We start from the raw sequence: 26540 nt of genomic DNA on the forward strand, positions 1-26540 counted from the left end.
ACCTACTCTACAAGAAGCACAAAGCGTTTTCATATATAGTCAATATTAGGGGTGTAACGGTACACGTGGGTGTATTAATACGTTTCGGTATGGCATGTTCGGTTCGGTCCAACTTGTGTACCGTTTCTGAGTTTTTATTATATGCACGGGCGCTAGTGACTGCCACACACGGGAGAGGAGAGTGGCGGCACAAAAGAGGAGCCAGTACGCCAGAAGCCGTGATAAATCATAAATGCATGGATAAATGGCATTATTATGGCATACGCAAACAAGCCAGCTCGAAGATCCCCCGTACACTACGGTCTCCTGTTTGGGAACATTCGAGCTTTCCTGTTGAAACCGCCGATGGCGAAAGGTACGTGGATAAGTCCCAAAGTTGTGTGCCGACATTGCTACATGAGATCGGCGGCTATGTTGCAGGTAGCACGTCTAACATAATAACTCACTTAAAACGGCGTCATCCGACTTTTAATGTTTCTTAGATGAGGAAGCAAGCTTTTTAGCCAAAAACGTCAAACTTAAATAGCGAGATTTATCATATTGTAGTGTCTTCCAGGAACACGCCGTCAGATGTAGTTTAATTAAGTAGTTTTTATTAATCCAACCGGCTACTGTGGGCCGCAGTTGACGCCAACACAGTACAACAATCGTTTCTTTCAAATGTACAACAGCTGTCTCTCTTCTTCATTCTCCTCTCCTTCTCTCGCTCGCCGTACGATGCAGTCATGAACCTCGGAAACATCACAACTCAGCAAAACACAAATTCAACCACAACACAGAAAAAACAATTTGTTACAATATGGTGTTGAACAGTCAAATATTTCAATGCCTAAAAAGTGGATATGATTCCATAAAGAATTTTTAACGTTACTGTATTTTTTTTCATTATAAAAAGAGTTTTAATATAGTTAGCAATAATTGTAACTGTTATTGTATGTATTTTTTTCATCACAAAAATGTATATATGTACTGTAATGATAACTTGTCTTTAACTTGAATACTTAGATGGCTGTTGCTGCTGAGTGTTTAAAGATTTCAGTGTCTTAATAATTTACAAGATTAAGAGATCTTTATTGTTAGTGTATTTTTTATTCTGATGTAATTTCATAGAATATCACCCGAATGGTTCACTTTTATTTATTTTTTCTAAAAAATGTACCGTTTACTTGTCATCAAAATAAACATATTTTTTAAACAAAAATCCTCCTTAGGCAATCACAGCCAGCCATCACTGTACCCCCAGAGATCCTATTGAAAACAGGAGCACTCACTCTCACACATATACAGTCATGCAGTCCTCTCTAAGAAATGCCCCGCGAACAAACACACGAGACAGGTGGGGCGTGTTTCTGTCAATTGTCAGCAAAACAGGCTGATGGAAAAGCTAATTGTTTTGTGATGTTCTCAGAGGTTGAATTGAGCCTAAATAGAGATGTCCACTTACACTTTGTGTCCAAGTGATACCTAATTCACCAACCAATTAAATGCCATGATGCCAAACCACTGAAGTGGCGGTACCAAACCCGGGAAACTGGGTGGGTTGCGCCACAAAGGGCATCAAGTGTAAAAACAAAAAAAATATGTAAGCATCTCAGTGTAGCAAACCTGGTAGGAGGAGCGGAAAGTCGAATAATTAAAACTGCCTTATCATGCATTTTTCATGAATGGTATGAAAACAACCATGTCATATTGAGGAGATGAAGATCCATCCGTCCATTTTCCATGCATCTTAACTTGTTCAGGATTCACAGGGAAGGTGGAGCCTATCCCAGCTGACGTCGGCTAAAGGGCAGAGTACAACATGTACAATTACATTGTTGTCTCTCTCTCTATGTGCCCTGTGATTGACTGGCACCAGTCCATGGCGTAGTCTGCCTTTCCCCCAAAGTCAGCTTGGATAGGCGACAGCTCTCCATGACTACGAGCAAGATAAGCGGTATAGAAAAATGAACAGATGGCTGGATAGATGTGTTTTTAAGGAATAGTTAGGAATAGCACACACACGCGCGGTTAATGCTTAGCGGTTAATGCTAATGAGCAAATTACAAACAGACATTTGTGCTATCATCACCTGCCTGCACATAAAACATCATCTGTGTTAGCTTTTACACATAATTGCAGCTACTAATGTAAGCAGTTTATGACACATTTAAGATGGAGGCTTTGTTGCCGCAAGTCATTTGCTGGAGCGCGTGGGTTTGTACCACTCCAGCTTTTCTGCATTAAATGCTCATCTGATAATCAATTCTATCAGACATGACAAGCAAGGCGACTCATACAAAAGAATGAGAGCCTAGTAATAAGCAAAACCAGAAGATTTTGACTATTTAGACAGCCTAAAATGACTAACATTGTGGACCATGGTGGAAGTGAGCACACTCCCCATTGTCACTCTTCAACACGGTATTGTTTGTTTGCTAGCTAGAGGCTATGGTTGGGAATTGTAGACATGTAGGACTATAATTTTAAGAAAATGCATCCTCCCAGTTTAGTGGCGTTATCGCCCAAACTTGTACTAGATGAGGCTTGTATGTGTGCTCACTAGTATGGTGCACTGTGAACACAGAGGAGGTCCAGATTGAAAAGTACTCTTAATATCAATCATATATTGAGCTGCCTGCAAGCCAATAAACACGCTTGGGCTTTATTGAGGGTGACCCGAGACCAGCTTATAACCCTCCTACTGATGCCAATGTGAAACCAAACCTCTAAAAGCTCAGGTGGATAGTGAGAAAGGATTGGGCTGCTCTTACTATTTGAGTCTCTGTGCACCAAACAAATGAAAAACAGATTTTCAGCCAACCTGAGTACTGTAAATCCTGGGCTCTGCTTTAATAAAATCCACCATCCCATAGTAGCACGTATAGCCAGAGATCTTGATTGAAGAGATTATTAAAGGCTTTTATTTTCTTGACAAACCAACATGATAATTGGGTAGTAAAAGAAACAGGTAATGAATAAAACATGCAATAAACAGTATACACATCAGCCATGCTGCTAGTGCAAATATGAACAGCTATAGTGTCTCCTTGGACAACTTACTGTGTAACGTAAATCTTATACCTTATAAAAATGTCTCTAACAAACCCTGTGTGCTACTTTGGAGAGCTAAATCTTGTTATCAACACAAACCAGAACCTGTGTTTGTCCTCTTGGGGCTCACTATGAGGGCAGGTGCATCTCATCATGTGATGTGATTAAACAAGTAAGGAACATTTAGTTATGCCTTTTAGCTGCAATGCATTGATTGGAACCAACAATCAAAAAACGGCATACACATATACTGTAAAAGTTCCCTTGCCACATTTTTAAAAATAATCTTTTATCTGCTTTATTCAGGTTAGCAAGATTATTTGGGTTAGAAATGAGAAGAAGGCCCTTTTTCCAGCTATTTTCGTTGGTCAGAAATGCCTGTGATTTTCAATATTCAAATGAAAAGGTTAAATATGTAAACAAGCTTTGCTCCGATTGGGTCGCTGTTCTCCTTAATTTGATATGTTAAACCTATTTCCCTTCATTGGTTAGTTGCTGATATGTGGGCGTCTTGTGGCCACCATGTCTCTTCATTGTATTGTTGTTCTTGAATATCAGCAGCCCGCCTGCGAAATTTCGGCCAGCCAAGGTGCACTCTGAGGCGGCCACGGCAGCGCACTTGCCCAGTCGCCCAGGAGGATTTTTTTTTCCTCTGATAATTTTATTACAAACAATCGAATCATCAGTTTTTCTTTGTGTGATAAATAGAATTTGAGTTGCACTCAAATTTATCCAAGCACATTTCTGTACTATTTGTACGCTCAGTTTTCCCAAAAGATAATAATGGAAGTAAAAGATTGTCATTCCCAGATGTGGGCATTCGTCGCTGCGTTAGTCCGTCAGTGAGCTTTCGTCAGTATTTCAGGTCAGTTGGTCCGAGTCAGCCAAACGGTGTTGAGAACAGACTTAGTGGTACCACGTCACACGCAGGTGCCGCACACCTGACCCGTTGCCAATAAATGAAAAATAAAAAACAATGCTTGTGATGTGGAAATTCAGTTCTCGACACCGATTGGCTGACGTCGACGAGGGAAAGGTAACTTAGTGACGGACTGACGATGCCCACCTCTGGTCATTTATCTGATTTGTAATTTTGTGACCCAGTGCAGTCACATCTTATTTTTAGGGTCTATTTTGTTGTTGTTGTTGTTGTTGTTGTTGTTGTTGTTGTTGTTGTTGTTGTTGGACCTGAAGCCATTGCTAAATCACCCACTGTAAAAGTGCAGTTGCACTGTTACTAAAATGCTTATTTTTGCCGAAACATTGAAAACCAAACTTTTGATATTCTGTACCAAATTGGCACCCTAAAACTTGTGTCTGCACACCATCTGTCCTTGTCTTCACGAATAGAATGTAATTTCCTGTATGGCGTCTTTAATTTTATGTTAGAAAAAAAAGAAAGAAAAATAAGGCAGTGGAGAATTAGGGGTAATTACTTCAGAAGTGGCTAACACCCATCACAGCTACCTTGAAGTCCAAGCAAAGGGACATATGCATTTGAGAAGCAGAATCAAAGTCATGTGGAGAGAGGTATAATTTGGGATGAGAAACGGATAAGAATGGGAGTGTTGTTTGTCATGTTTTCGTTTACAATGTACAGTATCTTGACACGCCCTCACTACTGGGTGCATCAGTTCACTTAAACCAGTAAATGTAGGAACCTATCCCAATTTGGTTTAATAGATATGCTTAGCTTTTTCTTTACCATTCTGTGGCCATTTTCTTTCTGTCGGACTGAATAATCTTTCTCTGCTTTTTTTCCGTTCTCTTTTACATCTGCAGTATGGATGTACGGCATTACCGACAGCCCAAGGAAAGAGGCGTCAGGTAGCTTTGTGTGTCTTTGTCAAATCAGTACGTTTGCATGACACAAGTGAGCATTTAGTGCCCATATTATTCAAACACATAAAAAACTCCCCAGTCTGACTGAAATTGACAGATTTTTTCACTTAGATTTTTATTTTATTTGGTTTTAGTTGCATGCCAGTGGAGAAAGCCTTTCTCTGCACTCCAGTCTCCACCGCAAGATTTTACCTGAACGTTGAATACTATTACAAGTAATACAGCAGAGGACAAAGCAAGCAAGGCTATGGCTTAAGGCACATTTCTAGGTACTCAATTTTGAATGCTCAATGAGTTCATGCTTCAGCAGCTGGAGACTCAGGGCTAGAATTCTGAAAATACATGAATGGCAGAATAACAAGCATTGGTGACCTATTTAGCTGCCAATAGCCAAATACAACAGCCCCACTGCAAAACAATCTGAAAATGGGCATACTTCCACATAAAAAAATGTCATTAACCCGAGTGCATTTGAAACGGGTCAAGGAGAGAAATCTAGTTAAAATTGAAATATGGGGGTACTTCCACTAACGTACGCATGTGAACGTATTGACTGTTGAACGCATGCTCAACTGTGTTTATGTGAGTGTGCCCTGTCGGCTGCATCCCACTTTTTTCTTTCGTTTTTTTTTTTTCTTTCACACTTCAGCATTCTCAAGACATCCGATTAACATGCACTGTCATCAGCCTCTCCTTTCACCCATCTGGTTAAATTAAACATGCTTATGATATGAGTCCTCCAATGTTGGTTCCTCCAGCATGCACATTCGTCTACAAACGGGGCGGGCAATTCTCTTTCCAAAAGGGCCACATGAGAAACTGGAATGATTGAGGGCCATGCCAACATGCTAATCTCAACTGTGACCAATATGAATTTATTTCATTTACCGAATCATTAATTTGTCTTGTTTTTATTAAACTGACACGACATATTTTATAATTAGGAAATGCAATTTTTTGTTATAAGCAGTCATCAAAATTACATATCTACACGTAACTTTATATCTATATATACATTTAATCAACATTCGCAAAAATCCTGTCTACGTTTTTTGTACTTTTTAAAAGTGTGTTGAAATTTTGAGCCGAACAAACGCATTTGCTGTTCATATGGTCGTAGAGAGGTGGACATGTACACTCTAAAAACAGCTGGGTTAAGAATAACACAATTTTGGGTCAAAATGAACCGATACACTTACTTGGGTCAATTTGACCCAATTTTCTGGGTTGTTATTAAAGAAAGCAACCCCGGTAGTTTCGAAAAAATTACCCAAAAAATGGGGCTATTTTTTACAAAACAACGCAAGGAGGTGGGTAAAATTGACCCAAGTAGTGGATGGGTCCATTTTTTACTCAAGATTGTTATTTTTTCACCCAACTGTGTTTAGAGTGTAGGAAGCGGTATCAGTAATATTATTGACGTGAATATATTTTGACACAAAGATGATAGACCCAGTAAGTGCAGTCTTTTGAAACTGTGCTCATTATCAGGGCAAATCTCCTCACTTCTTCCCTCTACCATGCAGGAACTAAGAATGCTGCTAACATGAGGACGAGTATGTTTTAAAAAATAGTCAGTAGAGGGGGCGGAAAAGTCACTACATATGGTGAAAATTTCACCAGGTTTGCAACATTGCAGAATAGCTTTTGCTTGCTTGCACCATCCACAAACGCACATTAACCCATTAAGGCCTACAGCACCTGGCTCAACAGCCCCCAAAACCTAATCTTTGGAATTACCTTTGAAAACCTGAGGTTTTCCCAGAAATACAACACCTACAAAATAATTAATATCAACATCATTCCAAAAGAATTTAATAGCTTAGACATGTGGCGTTCACACAGGCCCGAGTTTATTAATCTTTACTGTTTCAATCGAAGATGTAAAAATAAAGTTCTGTTGCAAAGCTGTCGATATTGTCATTGTCTACAAAAATATATCTTAACCATATATCACGTTCGACTGGTTCTACTGGTACAAAGTCCACAAGTGCGTCGTCTATATCACTGCCGTTACTCAGTTAAGAGCTCCTGCGACCGCGGCATCCGCCATTATGACTCAAAAGAATTCCGGAACATCCGCCGCGGGCTCACGACACCGTCACGTTTATATTCGGATGCATCTCATTGGTTAAGAGACCAAATTCGATTAAAAACAAGAAAATGACATGTACGCAATAGCGCTCCTGACTCTAGTGGTACAAGTGGGGGTATGCGCTCCCGTCCTTAATGGGTTAAAATAAAAAGCACCACTTTGTACTGGCCGGGTGTGGCCCACAGGCCATAATTTCCTTCTGCTTTTGGTGCATGAGAGTCATCAGGAAAAATATGTTTCCTGCCACATGTAAATGAATATGATTACACGCTCGTTCTCATATATTACATAATATAGTGGAAGGCTGGATCTCCGAATAGCCCGTAATGCTCATTTTACCCTGCTGACATTTTGAACAATTCTACACTTGTATCTTTGTGAGAACAGATTAGGGAAGCCATGACGACTGTGCCCCAGTGCACAGTGCAAGCTCTTGGGTCCAGTTGATTTTGTTGCGTGAGGAGAGTACTTCTGGACACCCTCTGCAATTGACTTGACTTGACAGTGTAGTTGCAAGAGACCGTAACCCCATTAACTCAATCACTGCCATTGACGAATTTGTCTTTTCACGGTCCAGCCATTAAATCCTATGAATTGATTTATATTTTTTTCAAACGTTAGCGTAAAAGAGGGTCTGAAAATGTCTGGCAGTGAATGAGTTAAACATCTTCAGGATTACCGTAATTGTGAGCCAGGCTCCCTCGTCAAACATCTGTGATCTCTGTCACCACAAATGTTCCTCTGGATGAATAGAGAAAAAATAAATCCACAAACACATTCACACAATATTTTGTAGAAAGTCTTCCTAGAAGAGTGCAAGCTGTGTCGCTCTGTGGGCATCCATTCTCAATTAATTGTAATTGCCAGGGGTCCTAATACTTACACACTGTGAAACAGCAGAATATACAGTATTTAATAATTGAAAATATCAATGCATTTCTTTTAGATCAGTCAAATGCTTGAATGAAACAATACTCTAATACAAATAAGAATATAAATGTCACAAAATGTTTCAAAGTCAGAGGTGTCTTTGATTGTTCTGCGCTTATAAGGTCTGCTATTTCATCTTATATATCCCACCACCCGTCTTTTTTTTTTATTTTTACTTTCCCGCTGACTAAAGACAGTCGTCTCCATCCAGCAGGAAGGGACTTTATGGTTGCCAGCCCTCATTGGTATTCTCTGCCTGTTTCACCCATTTTTTTTAATGGTCGGTACAATGAAAATCAAATTAATCATTGAACCTCAGAGACTCGGAGATCAGATTCAGAAAATGACTAAATGTCTGCAAAGAAAATGCTATTTTCTCATTTTCTTTGTCGCAGGCATTGGCAAAGCCTTTTTTGCGGCTGCTCATACCAGACATTTTTATTTTCAGGTAAATTGCCCTCCATAATTATTGGTTAAGATTTTTTCTTTAGCTTTTAATAAATTCTGTTTTTTTACAAATAATATAGCACCAAAATAAAATATTTATGTATTTTTTTAAAAGAGGAAAATTGCATTTAGTCATGGGGGGGGGGGGGTCTCACATTAAGAAATAATTCTTTGACATAAACAATTCCTAGCACCCCTGATGTTAATACTTTGTACAACCCTCTTTTGCCAACAAAACAGCACCTAATCCAGACCAGACCAAAAGAACAGCATTTTCTGGGACATGTGAGCGAAAAAAAAGATGCATTTTAAAGTGGGAGTGAGTCATCATGGGAGAGACTTTATGATAAAGATGCCTTTTGGATAAATTGTGATACTCGCCAAGAAGAAGTCCAACTGACCACAGTTTTGAGGAGTACCTTGCCCTGGATCCTTGAGCTTATACTACGGGTGTAACAATTCAATTTTATCAACAATTTGATTGGTATCACGATTCGTGATTGTCTATTCAATTCAAGGAATATATTGGTTCTTACAAATTATGCAATCCGAAATGATTCAGTGGCTTGAAATTGAGATTTTTTTTAATCACTTAGCCAAAAAGTCAACCAGTGTGACTGTGAAATAAACAATTGAATTCCCAACATTGCAGGTAACATTTCGGCACTCCCTTTCGTTTCTTGTAAGGGAATCAGGTCAAATTCATTATGGTCATTAAATATGAATATTTTCCTGATGTAATTGTATTGCTATGCAATAAGACAAAGTGGAACACTTTGATAGTATTGGTCAGTCTCCAGGTGGGTTTGTCATTTTTAGAAATGACTGACCAATCTTAAAGCGGAAGTCAACCCAAACATATTTTTTTCAAGAACATGATCCCAGCAGGCCCACTAGTTGAAACACGGCATTCTGATTCATTTTGAGTTTGTGGAATATAAATTAAGCAGCAAAATGCACTCATTTTTAGCCATCTCCGGGGGCGGCCATTTTGTCTTCTATCGACTGAAAATGACATCACAACTGCTCACAACGACCAATGACGGCTCAGATTCAGAGAACAGGTCAGCCGTGTCGCTTGCTGTCTTTGATAATTTCATGTAAACGGCTCAACAAGCATCATTTTTGGCGGGGTTTCTACAAAAGTGATAGTTTTGGAGACTTCTGTCCAACCCAATTGTTATTTCAGCTATTATTTTACTGGTTTGGCCATTTTTTTCCACCGGGGAAACAGATGTTTTATTAGTTTTATGAGGACGTCCTTTGAAAAATGTCTCCACTGTAAAGGGTCCCTGGATGCACAACGTTTGAGAATCTCTGTTTTAAAAAGTTAAATACTAATGGCTAGAAAAGAAGCACCTTGAGGTTTTTCCTTGAGGAAAAGCGTTTAGGAATACTGTTAATAATCCATTAAGAGCTAGTAAACAATTGAACAAACCTGCTTTTTGTAACACAACGTGAGGCTTGAAAACAGCGTCCAGTAGTTAACATTACTCATTCTCCTCTTTTGTCCGACAAAGTTCCTCCTCCTACTATATCGTTCTTTCAAAATCTATAAATATTTCTTTGATGATCTAACTTACAATAGTTGCACTTTGACACTCTCAGCATTTCTACTTCACACATTTTCACACGATAATCACAAAACTTGAAAGCGAGATAAGCTTCGCTCATTTGAAAGGCTGAGGCGAGTCACTCACATCCAACCAGATAGTCTGCCGTGCATGAATCTAACGTGTTATTTCCTATCAATCAATATCAATATAATTGATTGATTACCTTTTAAAACTATTTTAAATTGATTTACTTGCCGAACACAGATTGATGTAGTTGGATCATAGGAATATAAATCTCAATTTTGATGCATCATTATACCCTTAGATTAGAGACCCTACATACTGCTCTGAATACAAAACAATTTCAGTTCCTCTGATCAGCTGCTCCACATCTTACTGAGTCACTTGACCAATGTGCCAAAAGACTCTGTGTAGTTGCATGGGTTCAATTTGTGAAGTCTTGTGATCTTTTGGACATTTTGTTTCCAATATGTGGCTTTTTCTAAATAACCCTCATCACTACAACACACCCACCAACTTATTGTTGCTAAAACAGGGCTCATTTATTTGGTTTTTAGTTGTTTTCGAAAACTCGATTCACATTGACACTCTAGTCCCTTACAATCTATCTATATATCTATCTATATATATATATATATATCTATATATCTATATATATATATATATATATACACACATACACATACAGCACATAATTTTTTTCATGTAGTACTCGCATGAGATTGCGACAAGATTGTCTTTCGTACTCACTAGTGGTCCACTAAAAAAAAAACTAAATAGAACTTTTTCTTAATTTATTTAATATCTAATCTAATATGGCCGTTTCGGATTTAAGAACACAATTTAACGCAATTTTGTAAGTGGTACAGTGTGTACATTTCAAGGTATCCTGCCAGACATTTTGCGCTGACTGTTTTCTTACAATTATTAGGCAAACGTGTTGTTATAAATTAAATGAAGACAAAGTTTTATTTTTTCGTAATGAAAAAGGCTTGAAGTGCAATTCAAGGCACCTTTCTTAAAACATGCACAGCACATTAATTACAAGCTAATGATAACAGCTGCTAGCCACGCACGCCGGAAACTTGTGACAGCGTAATTAACCAGCGGTTTGTTCGTGTCCTAAATTAGCGACTGAAAATGATTTCGAGACAGCGCTGTGTTGGTGTTAGTAGCAAAACTGCCGAATAATGCATATGCTGTAAATCAGCATTCACAAAAATCCTGTTTACAGTTTTTGGTGCTTTTTGAAAGTGTGCCGAGAAATCTAAAACTGAAACAAAAGAGGAAAGTGTTTTTTGTTTTTTTTTTTGTTGTTGTTTTTTTGAAGAACTCATACCCAGCCTCTTTCCCTGTCTCTCCCCTGCAGTCCTCTCATATGTTTCTATTTAAGGCCAGCATTGTCGACTAACATGATTGGTGTGTTTGTCACCCCCCTCCCTGTCCGGGACTGGCTCCCGATGGCAGGAGAGGGGAGGCCTTTCCTCTCAGCCACGCTGTTGATTTTCCATTCACGAGCCAGTGTTCCCCTCAAATTCTTTTCTCCTATTTATTTTAGTGTAGATCTTAAGTTTGGTTGAGGTCCTAAGTCCACTTCAGGTGCAAGATGCAACTTCTCCACACAACCTCGCTGGATTCGCTGTTGTTGTTTTGATTCCTTCCGATGCACCTCAGTGCTTCGCAGTTAGCCGGGGGTCGCGTCAGCCATATGGCTGAATGTTTGGAACTATGCAGTCCCATCGACAGCTCATCTTGTGCTCGGCCGGGGAGGAAACGTGGTGACAGAGTGCAGGGGTCGGCTGATGGCAGCGTACCGGGTGCACAGAGGCAGGAATGCAGTTGGAAGCAGCGGGTGTTCGCGGACTGTCAAAGCAAGCAAGTGGTTGACGGCGTGTTTCTTCCACCCAGGGATTGACAGCTTGGAGCCTATGGTACTGGAGCAGTATGTGGCTGTGGCCAACTACGAGAGACAGGAGAATTCTGAGATCAACCTCAAGGCCGGTGAGACAGTGGACGTGATTGAGAAGAGCGAAAGTGGTGAGTACCCGGATTTGAATGTGCTTCTACATACTACATTTGGCTATGTTTGTGTGTCGTGTTGCATCTTTTAATGATGATGATGGCTGGCAGTAGTCGTAGACTTTGGTAGTATAGTTTGCGTCGCTGTTTAACCAACAAACCTGATGTTTTGGGAGTACTTTTTTTTATTCATGGTTATTTGTGTTGTCAGTACACAATAAACCTTATCATCCATCCTGTCCTGTGAAAAACACGTATGTGAAATGTTTTATTTAAAAAAAAATGTTCATGTTAATGCGTTGTCTGTAACACGGAAACACCATTCATGTAAAAAAAAAAAATAAAAATGAAAAAAAATGAACATAAATGTTTTTCACAGGACAACAACATTCTACTAGTTACAATATATTTTCTAATCATATTGGTCTTAAACAACCAAATAACCAAAACACCGGTAATGAAGTTAGTTTTTCCACATTATTGAAAAATATGGTTAGTGGGGCACCTGTTCCTTCCAGGTGTTCCATTCTCCATTGTAAAGGTCAACAATTCCGAAATCCATTTGTATTTTTACGTAACTCCAATTTCAAACACAACAGAAGCTTGCCTAAACCAAGATTACTCAACGGTGGATGTACTGTATGTAGTGGCCTGTCAATGCATGCAGTATACACTCAGCTTCTGCAGATAATTCTCAAGTTGGAAGCAAAAGGCTTCTGATACTCCTTTTTTCCTAGTATTGCAGTTAGCTTTCTTATGAGATTTCTCAGGTGAGTTTGCTCTGATTGACTGCCCCAGAGTGAAACAAAAATGTGTCTTGCTGTAGACACGCGCTAGCTGTGGGCTTGCTTGCGTCTTTCACTTACTCCATTGACTCAGCTGCTAAATATTTCCAAACAACTGCTGCTATTTTATTTTCCTGCCAAGAATATTCCAATTCTACCATGTTGGTACTGGAAAAGAATAAGCCATCCAACAGACAATGTGAGTAAGAGGAAGCAGGGCTATGTGGCTCATATACTATACAGTATTAACTTGCTGTAGTGTCTGTTCTACGATGAAGTCATATGATTAAAAGACGGATTTCATGACATAGAATAGGAGTCTATTACCGTATTGGCCCGAATATAAGACAATGTTTTTTGCATTGAAATAAGACTGAAGTGGGGGTCGTCGCTTGATGGCGCCAGATATCATTGAAGCGAATGCTGAACTTGACTCCGCAGGCCAAAGCAACCCCTGTCACGTGAGGATGACGTGCTATGGGAGGAGCCAGAGGATAGGATTAAGGACAGCGACACTGAGCACAGCGAGGCAGATAATTGTTTGTGAGGAGTAATGTTCTGTCATGATAGATCTCAGCTACTCTCAAGTTAAACCAGTTTGCATTATTTTATTGCAATGTTTTCTTTATTCAGATTTGTTTCAAGACTACAGTTACAGTTAGACTTCATTTTGATCGTTAATGCAGTTATTGCAATTTTGTTGTTTGATCACAATATATTGGTTTATTTATATTTCAAAAACCAGAAGCCATTCATTTACGAATGTGATTGCACTTTAGTTTACATATTTAAATGTTCAGATATTAAGATTTGAATGAGGCAAAATAACATGGCTTTTCTCTCAAATATATTGTTATAATCATTTTTTTTCAGATGTACTGTAATTATTTTCTGTATGAAAATTAATTTGGTGTTCCCAAAAACTTTTTTCAAACTTGAGTCTTGAAAAAGAGGGGTTCGTCTTATAATCAGGGCCAATACGGTAATTTGAATTTCAGGCTGTAAATGTGGCATTATTTCACCACCATTGCGCGTCCACCTCGGGTTGTTGTCATGGTGACTGCGAGCCAGCGAGCTTATCGGAGGAGTTTTCACATGATTTCATTGGGTATTCCTATTGGTTGGTTCAATGAGAGAGATCGTGCTTGACACTGTGAGACAACGCTGTGTGATACCTGTTGCAGGCCATATTTGGTTACAGGTGGTAATATCGGGGGGCTGCTAGTGGAAGTTGGTCAAAACGCTAACGGAAGGCCTATTGGTGATTACTATTTGGTCCGGCCGGACAAAATGGCGGATAGACGGACAGCGGAAGAGTACCCCGGCTGCAGACGGAAGGCGATAAACAGACCGGGAAATTTTCGTAAAATGTCGAGCTCTGATCATTTCCTGATTGGAATCCCCCCTTTTCAGCCCCTTTGCCGTCTGCTCCAAACATTACTAGTCATTTGTGTCGCCTTTTTTTTTTTTTTTTTTTTTAACCGTGGCTTGGTACGCCCTTAAAGTGGAAGTCAACCCCAAAAATGTCTTTGCCATAATATGTTCTCTGCGCCTTCACTAGTCTAAACATGACATTTTGATTAATATTGTGTTTGTTGAATATGAACATTTTTAGCCATCTCAGGGCGTGGCCATTTTGGCATTTTGCCTACTGAAAATGACATTGACAGCAAAGCTTAATACACATTTCTGTGACCACATGCTGTTCTTGATATTGTTCATAATCCTTCTTAAAATCAACTGCTTACAGATTACATTCCGTTTTATAGGTAATTGCAGAGCTAGGCATTTTACCAAAAAAATTGCGGTCCATTTATCGCCCTCCGCCTACAGCCAGGGTACCCTTCCGTCGTCCGATTATCCACCGTTATGTCGAGCTTCCATTAGCGTTTCCGACTACAAACTGCGACCAACTACCACTAACTTTTGATTTGTCTATCTGTCTAATCCCCTAACCCCCCCTCCAAAAAACATGTCATATTTGAACAGATACTGTACTATTATGCAGTTATTGTGTGTATGTACATCATCCTGCCCAAAGAGCTTTACAAAGCCTCACATGACAAAAAAGCAAAAACAAAAAAGGGATCGGCCGTTAGGGATCGTTTCCTTCTGAGATAAACGGGCAGAATACAAGCAGCACTAACAGGAGTCGAGCGTGCATCTACATTTGTCTGCAGTCTATGGTGTGATGTCAGGCAGCATGCAACTAGGACACATTAGCTGACCAAAAACATGCCTGATGTAAAATACACGAATCAAGCAGCAAACATACCTGCATCAAACGAAACAATAATCATTAATGTGAGGTTGTAGAAGATTATACACAGACGGGCGAGAATCTTCTTATGCTTAATCCGTCTTTTTTAATTTTTTAAATTCCCGCTTATCAGACTTCAGTGTACTGACCGGTCCGTCGGCTAGGCGGAATGGCCAGCTCTGGGTAATTGTCCAATGGTGCTTTCATAGGGTACAGAAAATATCTTAGCTGAAAGAAAACCTATAAGACTACACTTTTACAAGATTTATGAATCATCCTGAGCGTGAGCTTTCGGCTGGCTAGACATGTCCTGGAGAGAGGTTGTCCCAGTTTCCCCACTGTTGGTGATAGAAATATAGAAAAATGTCTGGCAAGAGCAATGTAGCAGAATGGTTAGATTGGTTTGTGCATTGACCTGCTGTTGCCTCACTGGCTGATATCAGCTCGCTCTCATAAGTGAATGGACCCGGCAAGCAGTGGTTGCTCATGAAGCTTTTGACCTCAAGCTTCACCATTTCATCCAAATGGTAAATGGGCTGTCACTTGTACAGCACTTTTCTACCATTGATACTCAAAGCGCTTCGCATTGTACCTCATCTACCTACTGATGACGCAGCAATCACGAGCAACTGGGGGTTCAGTATCATGCTCAAGGATACTTCGACATAGTCACGATGGCCGGGATCAAACCCACAACCTTCAGGTTTAAGAAACGACCACTCTACCACTGAGCCATGCCGCCCCCAACGTATAAAATTGTAAACCGGTTGTTCTCAGAAAAGGTGGTCCGCCCCGGCTGCGGATATTGACCCAGTTTGCGAGTCAATATTTTCCCTATAAAAATCATTGATCAATCACCAGATTTGACTGTTACTAATATTGCCTAAACAGTTTCCTTCAAGAGTATTGGAGCAACAAGGTTTGCTGTGGACTGAAAATACTCAAGACATTTGGGTTTCAGATCAAAAGATACATATAAGAAAAAAGTTCAGAAGTCCATCTTTTAGTTCATGGTATTTGCATCTCAGTGTGTTGAACAAATTAGGACAGAGCACCTTTTGTTTGAGGTCAACCACCTTTCAAGTGTGCAAAAGTATTTGAACAGACATGAATTTCAAAGTAAATTTGGTGGCATAACCCTTATTTGCAATAACTGCATGAAGCCTGTGACTCATCATTGGAAATGGTTTTCCAGGGGGCTCTCCCTTCAGTACCCTCTTCAGGAGGTAAAAATATTATGCTCTATTGGGTTAAGGTCTAGTGATTGGCTTGGCCAGTCTTTTGCTAGGTTCAGACCAAATACGAAATGCTGCGTCACCTCTTGTGTCTCGCATGCTTTTGTTCGCAGGGCGACCGCACCTTGGGTTGCTTGGAGCGGAGAAGAGGACGGGCTCGTCCTCCTCCTCCAACAGAAAAAAAGTTTGAACATTTCTAGTCACTCTGGTGACCAGTGGTTGTTTTGGCCAGAGCTGGGCATTTTACCAAAAATTGAGCGTCGGTTATTCATCATCCGTCTGCAGCTTGAGTACCCTTCCGTCGTCCGCCATTTGCCTTTTTTTCCGGGAGAAAAAAATAGTACCCGTCTATAGGCCGGTCCGCCTCTAATTTTAAACGGGATTCCGTCTGCGATTCCGATAACAAGGTAAAGCCCATTTACCAGAGGTGGGCACTTTGCTAAATTTTGCTGGTCCGTCATTCGTCATCCGTCAGTGCCAATCCGTCATTTTTGTGACGAGAATTCTAATCGTCAGTTGGTCAGTTAGTCCGTGAATCCGTACCCCACAGCCCCACCCTAAAAAAAAAAAACGTCAGAAAATCCACTTCAGTCAGTGCTTAGTCTGTCATTTTTAAAAAGTATCCCATCAATCGTCAGCAAAACGGGTGTCCGTCAGTGACGGACCGACAGACCGGAATTACCACCTATGCCATTTACCATTCAAATGCTATCTTGGTTGACAGTTCAACAGTTGTAAACAAGTCAAGCCACTCACCAAATACGTCAACCTCATTGCTCCCCATTCTCTGAGTCTGCTCCTTTTTTTGGCTCGGTCCCGACTGTAATTGGAAGCCGGCTGTGTTGTATATCTCCCGGTCCCATAGTCCATCATTGTTTTTATTTCACCATGCTGTGTGTGTCTGTTTATTTTATATACTTTATTTGATGTCGTAAGTACATTCTCAACACCGATTGGCTGTCTGCTACATGCCGTCGCCAAAAGTTCACATCAACAAAGCACGGCAAAATGGGTGAAGGAGCAAACATTTCACTTCAAAGCATCGGCCTGCATGCAATCACGCGCGACTGTGCAAACTGCATTGATTATAACTGGAATCGCCGACAGGAACACCCATCTTGTGTTCGATATGATTGCAGCTTAAGACCTGGCTTCCACTTTCCCCCCCTGATGAAGTCACTTGTTGTGTTGGCAGTGTGCTTTGGGCCATTGTCTTAATGAATGAGTGCATGATGAAGATTCTTTCGATCATATCATATTCATCTTTTGAGCTGAAACCCAAATGTCTTCAGTGTACAACAAAAACAAAGGCCTTGCCATTCCAATACTTTTGGAGGGGACTGTATAAATAAACAACCTTCCTGAGATTTGTGCTGTTGTTTGTGTGTGAATGTGTTTTGAGCAGTGAATTATAGCCGCGACTACCTCCGGTTCGCGACAAGCCATCAGCTCCTCACAAGAGTTAAGTTAAATATATTTGCCAAGTTCATGTTTGGGAAATATTGTGCACATGAATTTCACATTCAGATAAAAGTTTTTCCAAATGTGTTTTATGTCGTCAAGATTATGTGAGAGCAAGTGGGGGTGTTATGATATGTGCTCTCAAATAATGGTGATGCTTAATGTATTGCGTGCATGTTTGTTACCTAGCAGTGTTCCTTTGTTTCTTTGTTGCTTTGTATTAAAGTTCTTACTTCTTCCACAACGTCAGATGAGGTATGTCGTGTGTCGTTATTCATCTGTCATTATCATTTGTTCGTTGATCCTGGAAATAGATACAATACTGCTGCGTAGGACCACTCTGCCACCAGGTGAGAATTTTCAGCTCTTCTGCTATACAGGAAGTCCTCAAATTCCGACATATGCGTGCGACCTACGAAGTTTCGACTTTACGACGCCCGTGCCTCTTCCGCCATTTTTCCCCAGCACCATAATGACTACGTTTACATGCAGTCAATATTCAGGTTAAGTTCAAAATTCTGATTTCTGAAACATTTTGAATAACACATTTATATGAATGAGCGGACAGAATTGCTCCGGTATTTGAATAACCCACTGAGTACGGCGACACAAGGCGTCATGACTCAAATGGACGTCATTTCCGCTTGTTACTTTAAACTATCAATAAAACAATTGATATTTATGTCACTCATTCAATGAAGCAGCCAGTTTCCTCCTTTTGTGCTGCGTCTCTGAGTTTGTTTACCTCTGCTTGTGTATTAGCGGTGGGTTGCGCGCCAAACAATGCACTTCAGCATACAAGCACTTCCTGTACTACAAAGACCAGGATTCCTTGCGGTTGAGCACGCGCAGAGTGTCTCGATCGTGTCTTTGCTGGCACGCCAGCAGTATCTTTGCCTTTTTATCCCTCCTCTCCTTCTCCATCCATCTCTCAGCCATAATGCAAAGTTCATCATCTTATGTTTGTTATTTTAATGTATTTTCATTTTTTTTTAAAAATTTCGACTTTAATAGTGAAATCCGACATGTGCGGAAATTTGTGTTACATCGCCAGTGTAGGAACGGAAGTTGTTCATAAATTGAGGACTTCCTGTATAGCCTATCGCTGTTTCTCAATGTGAAGAATGCAGAGCACGGTCTCGTGAACTCTGCTAGTAACGTCTTTCTCAGAACATACACAGAGGTCTTAGAACGCTGGTCTCTTTGTAAGTCGAACGGCTGTGAATTCCACACCTCCCCTCAAAACTTTCAAACTTGAGTCCTCTCCTCAGCCATCATAATAACAGTACGAAATGCATCTTGAGATATTTTCCCAGCCAACACTGCCTAAGTCACCAACTGATGCATCTTTGGTTTTAGATAGCAGACAAGAACAACATCTGGTTATCCCGTGCCTTCTTTGTTTCTTGCATACTTTTAATTGGAACAGGACCTGTGCCATGAGTGATGACATTTGACAGAACACACCAGTACAACTTCATCGTAACTGAAGTATTGTGGATGAGGGCATACTGGCGTGAGACTGCTGTGCTAACCTGAAAATAGATGGGTGATGCGACAGGGCCAACTATTTAAGCCACAAGTGCATTGCATCATGACACTAAGGATCTATGTTCGCTAAGGCTGTCTCCTTTGGGTATCCTTAACAGAAAGATGGCAGCCAAACATGGCATCCTCCTGTAGGGGAGGCTATTGTAATTCCGGTTAGTACTTATTAGCAGTTCACTTCCCGCTGCCACCTCCGTCTCACTATAGATTCATTGACGCTAAGCTTGCATGCAGCAGCACGGTTTCCTTCCTGGATAGCAAGATCGAATGCCTTCAACTTAAAACTTGCATCATACAAACTTCTTCATGTGAGTTGCATGATGAAGGGGCTAGGATTTGAAAATAATTAACTGTAATTTGCTGTCCGTTTTCTATCTGCTAAAGGAAAACTAGCGTATTCTTCTTTCTTTGCATTGATTTTTTTTTCCTTAGTTTTGATTCTAATTCCGGTTAGAGCGCCCCTAGCGGTGGAAGAAAAATCCACAGACTAGCCGCACCTTTATATAAACCGCATGGTTCAAAACCTAGGAAAAAAAGTAGCGGCTTATAGTCCGGAAAATACGTTAACAATTACTAAAGCTAGAATTATATTTAAAAACCTGTACGTTGATGTGATTTTGCATATTATCAAAATTAATAATGTTCTTTTAAAATGAATGGCATTGAAAAATCAAAACATTCTACACTTTGTCGCTTTAAGTCGAGTCACAATCATGCATGGTGCTTTTTAACTTACAGGTATATAGTTAAACGCTTCACATCATTTGTCTTTATATGATCGAGATTTTTTGGGACCTTATGGAATTGTATGCTTTTATCTGAATTTGACCAGTCAGACGCATATTAATAAATGTGCATCGCCCTCCAATAGTTGAACATTATGTAGGGTAATTACAATTAATGAGCTAAGAATACATCGGTCTCACTTATTTTGCTGCATGAAAAAAGTTTTGGATAATAAAAAGGTAATTTCTTTAGGAACATGTTAAATATCACAATAATATCGCTATATTCAACAACTATATTGTGTATCGCATCTTTTTCCAGTGCAGCCTTATAATACCTGGTTTACTGAGCAGGGCAACAAAATTATTGTCAAGCATTTTACCAATCTAGTGGTAATGTTTAACAATCTTTGCCATGCCTCAAGGAAGGAAAGGAAGAAAAAAAAAACAAGGAGTGTAATTTGAATATAAAATAAGTGTTCATTAACAAAACAAGCAGAACTTGATTTTTAGTAACTTTCCAAACATGCAGTACAAAAAAATACAAGTGAACACTTTGGAACCGTTTCAAAATTATTTTAATAAATAACTTTTGTATTTGTGAGTCTTAACTCCTGAAGAAAAGAAGAATGAAGTCAAGTGGGATGCTGATGTTGTTTAGTAGTCGTATAATTATATACCGTATTGATGGACATGTGACCTATCTATCTTTGAAGACAGTGCGAGCATCACGTTAAGTGACAATGCATATACAGTACAGTATATCTTGCTTTGTTTCACAAATATAATTTACACAACTTTAAAACTATGACTGTGGACAATTGCATCAACGACAGTGTTAGGCTCCCTGAAATTGGGAGGAATCAATCATCATGCTCATGATCAGTTTACTTCCTGTAATAGTCTTTTCGCAGAGTAATTCAAAATTCAGATTATCGACTGTATGTAGATTTTGCCCAACAGAGGAGTGGTGCCAAAATACACTCAACAGGTAACGAAAAGTGCACCGAGTGTGCTCTGACAAGATGTGCCAGTAGACCTGTTGGAGTAGCGCGGGTATTGATAACGGTTTGAGCTGTTGTTGCATCCGATACCACTGTGATCGATTCTTAATTGTATGTTTGATACTTCAGTTATTTGAGGTACTAGATTTGCAGTATCGTAGCAGAAAGGAAAGCGGTACGCGTGTCGAATAGCAGACGTACACAAGGAGCAGAGTGGCAGCAAAGTAAAAACATCAGTTACACATTGACAGGTAGCGCTGAACTCTATTTCAGTCTTCCCAAAAATTGATTCACATTTACAATCAACTGTATATGTTTTTTATGAAAAACTGCTTCAGCGTTGAAAGTCACTTGGAGTACGGTACATTTAAAGCCTCCATAGTCGCTGATATGAGGTCTTGTTTGGCCTTAAAAAGGAACGGTGTTCATGTTCTGTCTTCCTATTATTTCTCTGTTCCGCTTACTTTGCAGAAAGGCAAAGTGTTACCCTGAAAAGCAGTCCTGCATTACACTAGAGGATTCTGTCCTAGTTAGAGGCTGAAATATTAACTCGTGGGTCTTCCCTTACGGCATTTCTGTCACTGGCAACGATGAGCAACGAACAAGATGATGATTCCCAAAGGGGAAGGGAAGTCAGTGTAATGCTCCAGCGCAACATTACTCTTATGTCTTCCCTTCCAAAGACTTTGTGCAAAAACTGCCTTCCAATCTTATTAGCATGGCTTACATTTATTGGTCCCTGAAAATGCCTTTCTATAAGCATCTCCGCGGGATGGATATGATATTACTGTATAAAACAAAGTATGTTAAGTTTGTTCTTCCACGTGTGCTCAGTCACCAAAAGGGGACAAATCATACAGCAATTGTCTGGTAAGACACAATGGACCGTATGCACGGCAACACATTCAGCATTTCCAGTGGGAAGGTCAGGTGATGGTAACAGTTCCCCCGTCAATGCATTTTAAGTTACTGGGACGCCATTTGTTGTAAAAATAGTGTCCTTTGTTAAATGTGTAATGTCCTGGGGTTGTGTAAAATAAAAGGTACATTCAATAGTTTGGTGGAGTTACTTTTTGTGATCCAAATGTTGTGCCGCCGGCTCTGTTCAGTGAGTCAATTTGGCTTTTGTGTTTTATAACATTTAGCAGTAAGCCAAAACATCACAGGGATCAAGAGACTCCAGCCAGGAGATCATTGATCCTTGCCAGTATTGTTTGTCATTATCATCATTTTATTATTGATAGTGTTTTATGTTTTCATAACCTCAATTTTCTTGTGTCTACGACACAAAAGGACAATGTTCATTCTATATGTGCAGAATTGTGTCTCAGATGCAGGTTATTTTTAAAACTGCTCTGTACTACAGTAAATACATTAGGATTAGGCCATGCAAGTGTAAATTTAAGTGCACATGAGTTCTTCAGTGAAACTGTAAATAGCAGATATGGATCATTTTATCAATTCACTGTTACGTGAATAACCTTTACATAACCTATGTTCCTAAATTTTTTGTTGCGGCACATTTTCCACCTCAATTCTTGAACGCCGTGAAGCAACCAATTTCATGCCTGGTAATAGTAAAACACCGAGTATAGGGCTCATTCCCAACCTTTTCCCAACCACCAAAGTCTAAGGCTTTAAGTAAATCAAAGTGATTCAATTATGTAATTGTTAAAGAAAGAAAAACTAAGCATATATATTCCATTTTTTCCCCCTACTGGTTATTTACTGCCTTTCGAAGAGCTCGATCACTCCTTCTGTAAACACATTATAGTACTAACTTGCAAAATGAAACTGCAGACTAGGTGGATGCTAATTTGATTCCCTGTCAAGAGTCTTCTGTAGTGAACATAAGATATAGCAAACATTAACTTCCAAGTACCAATGTAGAATGTAGAAATTGAACTGCATGACTCCATGCGCAAGCACGGCTCGAGATCACCCCGGAAGAGCTGAACTCTGGGGAGAGGGGAAGTCAGGGCTTTCTTTCTCCCGCTGCTGCCGCGGCAACAGAGAGAGTAGGATGGGCAGATGGATAGCACTGCTCTTCTTGTGGTTTTGGTTGCCACCCAAAATGACACGTTTTTGTAGTTGTGTCGAGATCTTAAAAAAAAGATGGTCATAATTATTTTTTTAATCCATGATGATATTGTAACAGTTAGCAGTCAGCCATATGTAGCCGTGCAATGAGCGGTGTATTTCATTGGTTCACCGTTATAGATATTCATATTTTAGTTTTAGGAACTTAATCTTGCACTGCCACCTGATCCAAATAAAGTTGGGAATTGCCATATTATTAATAAAAATCACCAAAATCCATTTTGGTGATGAAGTACAATGTTGTAAAAATCCTGTTGACAAAGACAACATGACAAATGAGGTGGATGTACCTTGCAGCATGGCCTGCACAGTTCAGTGCAACCTCGGTTCACAAGCTGTTCCAAGACTTGTGCGCGAACCAAAACAATACTTGCAATCAAACAGAATGGAAAACAATGTCATCTGTTCCAGCCTCCGAGTTACATTTATATTGTTGTTGTCAGTGTGTGATAGAATATAAAAACAACTTTACACACTTTATTATGAAGAAATAACATGGTGTGCTCAGTAGAAAACCCCAGAGCAATGTCTTGGACTTTTTGAAGTAGAAGCTATCTATATAATTGTTCTACTGCGTCAATATTTTTAGGTCTTTTCCTTGTCAAAACAGTCACTCCTTTAGCACAGTGTCTTTCAAACTTTTTTGAGTCAAGGCACACTTGTTTCATTGAAAAAAATCCTGCGGCACAACACCATCTGAAATTGGAAAAAAAGCTTATTTTAACAATATAAAATTTATATTGTTTATATAAGCATTTTTTTAACATTGAAGAATGACTTTATACTATAACGTCTTGAATTGGAATTAAAGACAAAGAAAAATATTTTACAATGTTTCATATTGATACTCAGTGTGAAACATGGGCCTGTTTGGATTAAAAATGCGTCACTAATTTGCTTGTCTCTAAACAAAGACAATTGGCTACCTGCTGCTGCCACCTGCTGGTATGGAAAAGTACTCCAATGTAGTAAAGACATGATTACGCTGCCAGGCGCTAGACCGCACAGGCAGCCAAATTAGATAATTTCCCACGGCACAGACAGTTAAAAACACTGCTTTAGCATATCGGCAGCCTTTTACTGCCTCTTTGTTCCTAACATGAATGTATGAGTTAAAGCCGGGGTGGGCAATTCCACTCCTCGAGGGCCGGTGTCCTGCCTCTTTTCCATCTCTTCCTGCTGCTGAAACACAACTGATTCAAATAATAATAAAAATGGCAAGGTCTGCAGAAGATGGATAACGATCCTGATCATTTGAATCAGGTGGGTTGCAGTAGGGTGACATATAAAACATGCAGGATACTGGCCCTTGAGGACCGGAATGGCCCACTCCTCTGTTAAAGTCAGCGGTAATCGGCTTGTCGTGACTAGTCGACTTATGCTGCATCCAACTCTTGCAATAATACAGATAGTAAATGTTTAGCTATTTTGTCCTTTTTTTCCACTGCAATACAATTTGGCTTCCTAATAACACTATTGGCAGCAGTTTTTACTATGGGTTAGAGCCATACCTAGGACTAAAGATTGATTACACGACAAGAAAAAGAACAAATGAGCTTTTCGCGTCCATGCCAAGACTTAGTGAGGGCATGAACCGAGGCAGTATTTTTTAGATCAGGGGTGTTAAACTCATTTTTTTGTCGGGGGCTACATCGTAGTTATGGTGTCCCTCAGAGGGCCTTCATATAAATGAATGAACGCCTTATATGATCGCAGATACACAACAAATTGATGGATAGCTAGTTTTGAAATTAGAAGACGGTAAGTAATTGTTTGTTCAGTTTTTTTTCCCAATATATTTTAAGTGGAGGATTGGTAGCACATAACACATTGCAGTATCTCATATCTCAATGTTGTGATAAAAGTGAAAACAATTTGCAAGAAATGTGAAGTTGACGCACATGATATGCCTTTGCGTGCCACATAAAATGAGGTTACGGGCTGGATCTGGTCCCCGGGCCTTGACTTTAACACCTGTGTTTTAGTTCATTTTGTTCTCATTCTCATGATCGTTTAATCCTATCTATCTGAGACTGAATGAGATTGTTTAATCTGACAAAATAAAATGGGGATTTAAATTATTAAATGTGCAACACTGGTAACAGTGTGCAACATTTTTAGCATCTTCCCTCCTCAGTTACTAGTACACAGTGTAGTAATTGGCACTTGCAAATACTGTAGGCTAAACTTACATGAACCATGATTCTGTCTAAAGCTGTATCTTTGTCAGGCTGTGCAAATCCAATGAACTGAATGTTGGCGCATACAAAATAAATAAATAATGAGATCACCATTGTGGTTAAACAGAGAAACATTAATGTGCAATTTATACCCCATCCGTCTCAAGTTTGATGAACAATAGCCAAGCTTGGATGCTCGTTTATTTTTTGTTTTGTTCTCTTTCAAGGTTGGTGGTTTGTTAGTACAGCAGAGGAGCAGGGCTGGGTGCCAGCCACATACCTTGACTCCCAAAGTGGAACCAGAGACGATTTGGATTTAGGTACCTCCAGGACAGGAGAAGGTATGTGCAAAGAAACAAACAAACACAACACGCTGAGAGATGCACATCATTCTGTTTGCATTGAGAGCAGTGTGCGATATTATTTCACAATTTCACATTTCAAGTTCTGACTGAGAGCAAGATCGAAAAACACAGCAATTAGTACCAAATGCTAATGTGCAATCACAAGTCACACTTGGAGTTGCACATTCGGAACCTTGCAAACTACAGCAGTTGCATCATAGTGAAATGGCTCCAGACTGCAGTTTTTGGCACCGAAGCAAATGCCTTTCAACTCCCAGGAGGCAGCAGGTCTTGCAAGAGTCTCATTTTTGTATAACCGTTTCCTTCTTTTAAGTGTGACTACTGGGATGGAGCTTTTCATCACTGTCATATGCCCCTTCTTCTCTGAAACCAAGGAAAGCCATTTGCCAAAAATGATGTGCAAACTCATAAGTAGGCACACCTGCAGATGTTATGATGGGGGCGATCATGTACATAGTTTGTATTCTGTATTGTGAAAAATGTATGTGTGTATACAACGTATTTACTATACTGTTACATGCAACTAGATTACTTGTCGAACATTATTGATGTTCAAATTTACTATCGTGTTTTATTCAAAGGACGATTCTAGTCGTACTTTTTAATGTTGATATAAGATGAAAGTGAATGTGTTGATAGAAAATAAGAAAATAACCTGGATCATTTGGAGAAAATAAGGAAATGACCTGGATCATTTGGCTTGGTAATGTGGATAATTGAGGAACAATCCACAGAGCAAACTCATGAGGAACAAAATCATGTGACTCAGGAATGATAAAGAATTGTGATCACCCCAAATGATTAAACATTTACAGCAGTTACAAACAATTAACAATGATGTCATATTTCTGCCAGAGAATTCTACAACTTATTTTTTTACAAACATGGATTAGTCAATTGTAGTTGCTTCTCTATACAGTATATCTTAACTTTC

The 26540-nt window shown here is 39.6% G+C and overlaps 1 protein-coding gene across 6 annotated transcripts in view; it reads left to right on the plus strand.

Annotated features, from left to right (window-relative positions):
* Positions 1–26540, plus strand: part of sh3pxd2aa (SH3 and PX domains 2Aa) — a 109178-nt gene that overhangs the window by 61030 nt on the left and 21608 nt on the right. For 3 of the 6 annotated variants that reach the window (XM_086032311.1, XM_086032312.1, XM_086032315.1), the window contains exons 7-9: positions 4816–4860; positions 11833–11961; positions 25469–25582. In XM_086032311.1, coding sequence (XP_085888437.1) covers positions 4816–4860; positions 11833–11961; positions 25469–25582 — 288 coding nt within the window. Of the gene's footprint in view, positions 1–4815; positions 4861–11832; positions 11962–17928; positions 18035–25468; positions 25583–26540 lie in introns of those variants that run through there. The other 3 variants (XM_086032313.1, XM_086032314.1, XM_086032317.1) reach the window with 2 other exon arrangements.

Source organism: Filicampus tigris, chromosome 6 (assembly GCF_054856515.1).
Source record: "Filicampus tigris isolate MCC_2025a chromosome 6, RoL_Ftig_1.0, whole genome shotgun sequence".
Lineage (NCBI taxonomy): Eukaryota > Metazoa > Chordata > Actinopteri > Syngnathiformes > Syngnathidae > Filicampus > Filicampus tigris.